Source organism: Antechinus flavipes, chromosome 3 (genome assembly GCF_016432865.1).
Source record: "Antechinus flavipes isolate AdamAnt ecotype Samford, QLD, Australia chromosome 3, AdamAnt_v2, whole genome shotgun sequence".
NCBI lineage: Eukaryota > Metazoa > Chordata > Mammalia > Dasyuromorphia > Dasyuridae > Antechinus > Antechinus flavipes.
The window spans coordinates 633688474-633696477 of record NC_067400.1 but is presented as its reverse complement, the minus strand read 5'-3'; the positions used below and the strand labels follow the sequence as shown (position 1 = coordinate 633696477).

Sequence of the window (8004 nt, the reverse complement as noted above, 5' to 3'; positions counted from 1 at the left end):
AAATTATCCTGGCATGGATTCTATCAATAAAAAGTTATTATAGAGAAAAAAAAAAGAATTTTCTGTGGACCGAGTCCACAAAAATAAAAGAGAATGCCCAGAAATGAGCAACTCTTCTCCTCAGAAAGAAACAACAACAACAATAACTACCAAAAAAAAAAAAAAAAAACAGGGCTGCCACAAACATTTTGGCACATACAGGTCCCTTTCCTTCTTTAGTATCTCTTTGGGACATAAGCCCAGTAGTAACACTGATGGATCAAAGGGTATGCACAGTTTGATAACTTTTTGGGCATAATTCCAGATTGCTCTCCAGAATGGTTGGATTTGTTCACAACTCCACCAACAATGCATCAGTGTCCCAGTTTTTCTGCATCCTCTCCAACATTCATCATTATTTTTTCCTGTCATCTTAGCCAATCTGACAGATGTGTAGTGGTATCTCAAAGTTGTCTTAATTTGCATTTCTCTGATCAATAGTGATTTGGAACACTCTTTCATATGAGTGAAAATAGTTTCAATTTCATCATCTGAGAATTGTCTGTTCATATCCTTTGATCATTTATCAATTGGAGAATGGCTTGATTTCTTATAAATTAGAGTTAATTCTCTATATATTTACAAACTCAATCTATTTTCAAACCTTTATACACATTGTAAAATTGCAATGTCGAATGAAATTTGTGCTGTAGGAAAAGGCCTTCTGTCATCATTATATTGATAAGTTTAATCTGGAGCAAGATTTATATAGAAAGTATGAGATACACATGAAAACCTTTCTACAAAGACAATTTTTCTAATATTTTTTTACACCGTGAATATTGTGGTGTCTAGTCACCTTTATCTTCCAGGTAAATGTGAATCTTCTCTCTACTCTGTATCCTCAGATGAACTTGGGCTAAAGACTTTCCTGTGCCAAGTCCAGAGATTTGTTCCCAAGCAGAAAATCCCTGCTGACTGACAAGCTGTGTCCTCAATTTTTATGTCTTTATCCATGATTTCAATCTTCTATGAATTTTCTGATGGAAATTAGGGGATGAAGTGAGCCTGAATGATTTTCCACATGGATTATAAGAAAGAGATTTTTCTTCTATTATGGAACATCTCATGTCTACTTAGGGATTAATATATTATATATATATATATATATACATACATGCAAAAGTTTTTCACTGATGTGTGCTATCTATTGTTAAATAAAAATTTGAACTTTGTCTGAAGGTTTCCTCATTCATGAGATTTCTGTCCCATGTGGATTTTCTGATGTCTACCAAGACCAGACCGCCGTGTGAAAGCTTTTCCACATTCATTACATTCATGAGGCTTCTCTCCAGTGTGGATTCTCCAATGGACAGCAAGACTAGAACGCTGTGTGAAAGCCTTTCCACATTGATTACATTCATAAGGCTTCTCTCCAGTGTGAATTCTCTGATGTTCACGAAGATTGGAGCAATATGTGAAAGCCTTTCCACATTGTTTACATTCATATGGCTTCTCTCCAGTGTGGGTTCTCATATGAGGAGCAAGTTTGGCCCTCTGAGTGAAAGCCTTTCCACATTCATTACATTTATAAGGCTTCTCTCCACTGTGGATTCTCTGATGGATAGCAAGTTTGGAGTGTTGTACGAAAGCCATTCCACATTCATTACATTCATAAGGTTTCTCTTTAGTGTGGATTATCTGATGTTCACGAAGATTGGAGCTCTGTATGAAAGCCTTTCCACACTGATTGCATTCATAAGGTTTCTCTCCATTGTGCATTTTCTGATGTACATCAAGGTAGGAGCGTTTTGTGAAAGCTTTTCCACATTCATTACACTCATAAGGCTTCTCTCCAGTGTGGATTCTCTGATGCATAGCAAGATGGGAGCGATATGTGAAAGTCTTTCCACAATCTTTACATTTATAATGTTTCTCTTCAGTGTGGATTCTCTGATGTTTTACAAAATTCTTGCTGTATATGAAAGCCTTTCCACATTCACCACATTCATAAGCCTTCTCTCCAGTGTGGATTCTCCAATGGATAGCAAGACTGGAACGCTGTGTAAAAACCTTTCCACATTGATTACATTCATAAGGTTTCTCTATATTGTGGATTCTCTGATGTTTAGCAAATTTGGAATAACATTGGAAATCCTTTCCACATTGATTACATTTGTAAGACTGTTTTTCTGTGTGAATTCTCTCATGTTTAGCAAAAGTAGATTGCTCTTTCACAGTCTTTCCATGTTTCTTACATTCATAAGGTTTCTCTCCAGCATTGATTCTCTGGTGCTTGGCAAGGAAAGAGAGTTCAAGAAAAGCTCCATCAGATTCTTGACACTCAGATGTTTTCTCTTGAGGATGTATATTCTTATCTTTAGCAACACTGGAACTCTTTCTTAAAGCTTTTTTGTGTCTCTTCTGCTCACAATGTTCCTCTCCAATGTGCTTTCTTTTGTGGTTGGCAAAAACAGCTCTGTATTCACGATATTGAAAAAGATCATTCCATGAGATCATTTTCAGATTTGCACTTATCTCCTTCATATCAAACTGTGTCTCTGCATCTGAAAGAAAATAAACACACTCATATATAAATATATTGCCTAATGCTGGCTGATAATAAAATCAATGACTTTTATTTTCTCCAGGCAAAAGGCTTTCTAACTGAAATGGACAGATTCAATCAGTAATTTAATTAACACAGAGTTACACACACAATACAGTGACATTGGACCCCCACAACAAACCTGACTCAAAGGCAAGGTGAAGGTTCTCATAATTTAGAAACCAGGCTATGAGCTCTAAATGGCTGAGTAACCTGATCCAAATCCCTGCAGCAGAGATTAGAACTGGAACCTGGAAATGGAGGATTGTCAATCCATTGTACTAGACAGATGTTCTCCATTTTACTTTCAATCCTTTCTTTCAAATTCAATCTTAGGTACCACCTAGCTCTGCACTCCTTAGAATGTGCTTATTTGCCTCAGTTTTCTTGTAGAATGAAGGTAATAATTGCACCCATTTCCCAGGTTATTATGAGCATCAAATGAGATAATACCTATAAAACTCTTGGCACACAGTAGGCTCCATATGCTTGTTAACTACTATCATTACTATGATTTTGATTCTCTCCAAATGAACTCTTCCTTCCTTCATAAACTTTGCTCCCATATGTCTGTTGAACATGTTGCATTTCCATTAAAAAACAAAAACAAAAAAAAAACTGTCCTTTGCCTGGATTAGCTAAGAATAAGTTTCATAAATTGTTGCTTATTCTCAAACTATCTCCAAGTTTATATACTGGATTTAAAACTTTTTGACAACTTCTTGTTAAATACCCAGGGCTCAATGGTGTACATTGAACAGAACAGGCACTTAATTATGCTTATTGATTGATTGACATTACCCAGAGCTGATCACATGGCCTAAGCCCACCTCAGTGCTTGCATGCTGGTCCCTCTGAGGTGCCAAATCTCTGTTTCTATTTCTGTCTCTTTCCTGCTCCCTCTCACCTAATGAACAAATCCCATAGTGAAGATAACAAGGGCCTCCCATATCCCTAATCTAAGGGAAGCTGTCAGTTTGTAAATTAGATCAATGATCCTCCAAGAATGGGCCAAAGGACCAGGACAAGTCAGAAAGTGGATGAATTAGATCTGAATTAGATCTGAATTATTTCTGAGTAAGGTGGTGGCCTCCACTCCCATTCACAAAGTGATGAATGGAGACAGAAAAAAATCACAAAAGCAGTGAGTGAGGTCCCATCTTGTCAGTCTTCCCTTTAAGAGAGGACAAGACATGATGGAGGTCATACCATAACATGTGAGTGACATGGATTTAAGTGAGCGAGGGCTGCACAAGATCACCGGCCTCACTTTCCCCCCCACTTTTCCCATCCAGTGGCCAGGTACAGATCAGGATTACTGCAGATGGCTCTGGATGCAGAGGGAGGGAAGGTCTCCAACAGGTCTCCTGTGACTCAGGCTGTACCCATTAGTGATTAAGACTAGGGAGCAATGGAGGCAAAGAATCTCCTCTTGCACCCAGGAAAAAAAATCTCAATATATAAATATGAATGAATGAATGAATGACTCTAGGAAGAACTTCAGGGTTTCTGGCTGAAAGAGAAATGACTGGTATATACACCCAGTGTCAGTCAATCAGGACCCAAACAAAAACAAAATGGGGGGACCTATGGTGGTCAATGAGAATCAGACTCATTTGGGTTTAAGGTTTGTTCCTTATGAAAGGAATTGGGGAGGTTAATTTGTGGAGCAATGGATAGAGCACCAGCCTTGAAGTTGAGTATCCCAGTTCAAATTTGGCCTCATATACTTAATACTTACTACCTGTGTATCCCTAGGGAAGTCACTTAACCCCAATTGCCTAAGGAAAAAAAAGAAAGAAATCTATCCAGGAATGGTTCAGAGGTGAAGAAAGAGAGTGGGGAAATGCTTTTAAGAGCATCTGTAGGAGAGAGTATATGATCTCCTAGGTGAACAGAGGAAAGGAAGAAAAGAAGAAAAGAAATAGGGAAATGGGCAAGGAAGGAAGAAGAGAGGGGGAAAAGAGAAAATGTAGGAAGAGAGGGAAAGAGGCAAGAAGGCAGTCTTCCAACTGATTGATTCCAGTTTGTGGCCAACTTTCCTCAGAGGTTGTTGCTTATCCCATATAAATCTGTGCTTAACTGTAGTTTGGGAGTTGGCAGAGGATGAAACAGGGAAAAAGAATAAAGTAAAAAGTGCACAACAGAGAACAAAAGAAAATCTACAAGGAAGAAAAAAGCAATGGATGGTCTGAATACAATATCTTTCATTTATGGTTTATGGAAATTTATTATTATGCTTTTGAATGCTCCCTTATGTTCTGCTGGACATAAAACATTTTTTAAACATTGTTCTTTTCTGTCTTTTTCAATTTTGTTTTTAGTTTTAAATAAATATCAAAAAAAAAAAATAAATGCTTTTTGGCTTAAGGAAGGCCTAAGAAAAGTGATATTAGACAGCTTGAGTCCTCTTTCCTGGGTTATAGATAGTTGGACACCCCAAAATTTCCAACAAAGACTTCCACTAGGATCATAGATTCTTCCTTAGAAGAGAACTGAAAGGCCATGAAGTCCAACCCCCTCACTTTACAGACTGAGGTTCAGAGGTTCATTGAGGTACTCAGGATCTCACTAATACAAAAATCTGAAAAGGGATTCCAAACCATTTTCCCCACCCCCATGCCCATCACATGAAGAAGCCTCTGGAATAGCAGCCTGTACCCCAGTTTGCAACTCACTCACCAGGACAGGAGTTCCTCAGACCTACTCTCTCCACATGGTAGATGAAATCTTCTCTGGGAACTGGAAGTCCTGGGAGGGGGAAGATAGTGGGTATGAGCTTCGAAACTTGTCATTTATTCCTCATTGGAACAGGGCCGGGGCGCAAGGCCCACTGGGTAGTTCCAAGTGCAACTCAAAGATGGTTTTCAGGGTGCTTATTGCCAGGGAAAGAGGACAGAGGGGAAAGGAGATCATGCAGGCAATCTGGAATCAGAAGATCCTGATTTTGCTGCCTCCTTCCTAGAAGGATGGCCTCATCCCACTGCTTCCATTTTCTGGACATTAGAGGCAGCTGGAAGCACAGAGAATGGAACCCTGGGCCTGCAGTCAGGAAGCCCTGAGTTCAAATTTGGATTTAGACACGTCCTGGCTTTGTGACTTTGGGCAAGTAATTTCATCTGTTTGCTTCAGCCTCCAAACCTGTAAAATGGGGATAAAGATGGCGCCCAAAACAAAGGGTTTTGGTGGGAGCAAGTGCGATAATATGCATGAAGAAAGCTCTGAGTACAAGGCCTGGATTCCAACAAATGTATGGAAAGAGCTCCTCCCTTCCCTTTCTTTCCTCTTTCTGTACAGGCATTTGGGGGATGTAGGAAGGAAGAACAAGTACCCACTTGTGCTGGGGATTATGAGTTACACCAGGGGCAGTGAGGTAAAAATTTCTTTATATATATACTTTTTTTTTTTTTTACTAAAAAGAACATCGTGAAGACAAAATACTTCCCCCCCCAAAAGGAAGGGTATTCCTTCTCCTATCCCATGTTCAGTAAAAAGAGGCAGGATCAGTTTTCAGAAGATTTGCAGACAAAACTGCTGGGTTCCCACCCTACAATGCAAAGACCACTCATAGAAGAACTTGGTAACAGGAAGACCCTGTCTCTTAGGGACAGGAGACAGCTCTTGGGCCTTTGTGAGAACTGGTAAAAGCCTGAAACTCTGTACTCCAAGGAGGGGATGGTGACACTTCTTTTGATGGCAGTTCCAGAGTTCCAAGGGACATACTTCTTACCCAGGGAGAGCAAGTTCTTGGCATTCTCCAGCATGACCTCTTTGTGCAGCTTTTTCTGATCTGGATCCAACAAACCCCACTCTTCAGGGCTGAAGTCCACAGCCACATCCTTGAAGGTTACCAACTCCTAAAACACCAAGACCAAGAGGATGTAAGAGTTGAAACACACTTCATAACTGACCTAATCCAATGCCACTCAATTTCCAGAAGGGACCTGAAGAATGGAGGAGGGATCTGCCCAAAGGTAATAGCCCTTACAGGATTCAGAGCCAGCACTGAAACCAAAGTCCTCCAAGGAACAATGGAATATAGAGAAACACATTTTATATTTTGTTTGGAATAAAATTTGAGAAATGTCTTACTAGGAAATGGTACTGCCTGTGGAATCGGGAAAGTTATGGCTTCTATGAAAGAGGAGGATTTGTGGAGGTGAAATCAGACCGTGCTATGTTAAGAAAATGGCATGAAATGTTTGTGTGAAGCTAGCAAGTATTATGTGCTGTAGAGCTAAAACATTTCCATGATCACTGAGGAGAAAGTTTTCCAAAGGCCAGAAATTAAGTCTTATCCAGATGAAACACTATCCTTCCCTCCCCAATAGTATTTTATTTTTCCCAATATAAGTACAGATAGTTTTCAACATTCATTTTTATAAAATTTTGTGTTCCAAATTTCAGAATCACACACTTCTTAATAGATCTGGCCCAGTAGTCACATCCTGTATGAGAACAGTTGGAAGCAAAGTTATGCAAAGGCCTCCCACCTACACTGTTCATAGTTGGTGTGGACATTGCTGCCTACATGTTGTCTTCCATGTTAAAATGGAAGGTTCTTGAGGGCAGGGACTGATTTTTCCTTCTTTGAATCTCCTCTATATTCACACAGAGCGTCTTCCCTTTCTAAATGCCTGTTGCTTTCACCCAAGCAATGGTAAAGGAAGAGAAAGGTTTGTGATGAGATGACTCTAATGGAGTTATTCTAAAAGTACTTAATTGCAGCTTTGGGGGCATGGAGGGGTTTGAGGAGATAAAGAAAATAAAATGGTGTAATATTCTCTCTAAAATGTAATGTTCTCTGTTGAGGTTTTCTTGAGGTCTCTGGAGGCAGCCTTCCTTTCAGTTCATTAATCACAAGTGCAGCCAGGTATTAAAGTCCAAATCCTTTATTATCTCTTTCCAAGTCTTGTCTCCTTTCCTGGGCCTGGCTAGTTTTCTTAGAGGCCTATCTTTCTCCTTGGTTCCAAGAGCTTGAGCTCCTGCCTCCTTCTCTGGCTTTTGAATCTCCCAAATCCAAAGATTTGTGCTTCAGCCTCCAGCCACCACAAAGGTGGACAATGGAATGAATCTGTCTCAGCCTTGGAGAGCTTCTAGTGCACGTGTCCCTGAATCTCTGAATCTCCCTGGCTGAGACTTCTAGCTTATAAGCTCTACACTGAGTATACACCAATCATTATATCACTAGGAAACTATTATTTGTTATAGGATTAAATCAGTGGTAAACTAGATTTAACCATTGTCTTCTCAATTCCAGTTAGTACCTTGTTTCAACTTCTGGCCCATAACAAAATGGAATAAAAGAAAACCTACCAGGAAACAAAGAAAGGCTGGACAGCTCCTGAACCATGTGTAGCATTTAATATACTGCTTTGTTTTATATCGAATCTGCTGTAGGTTCTGCTGGTTATCTG

General features: G+C 39.6%; 1 protein-coding gene across 1 annotated transcript; it reads right to left on the bottom strand.

Annotated features, from left to right (window-relative positions):
* Positions 1-587: 587 nt before the first annotated feature.
* On the bottom strand, positions 588-7108 carry LOC127557683 (zinc finger protein OZF-like). Its single transcript, XM_051990990.1, has 4 exons — positions 7085-7108; positions 6318-6444; positions 5295-5338; positions 588-2274 (listed from the first exon to the last, which is right to left on the bottom strand). Exons 1-4 carry the CDS (start codon positions 7106-7108, stop codon positions 1228-1230), a joined length of 1242 nt encoding a protein of 413 aa, XP_051846950.1. The 3' UTR covers positions 588-1227.
* Positions 7109-8004: the final 896 nt, after the last annotated feature.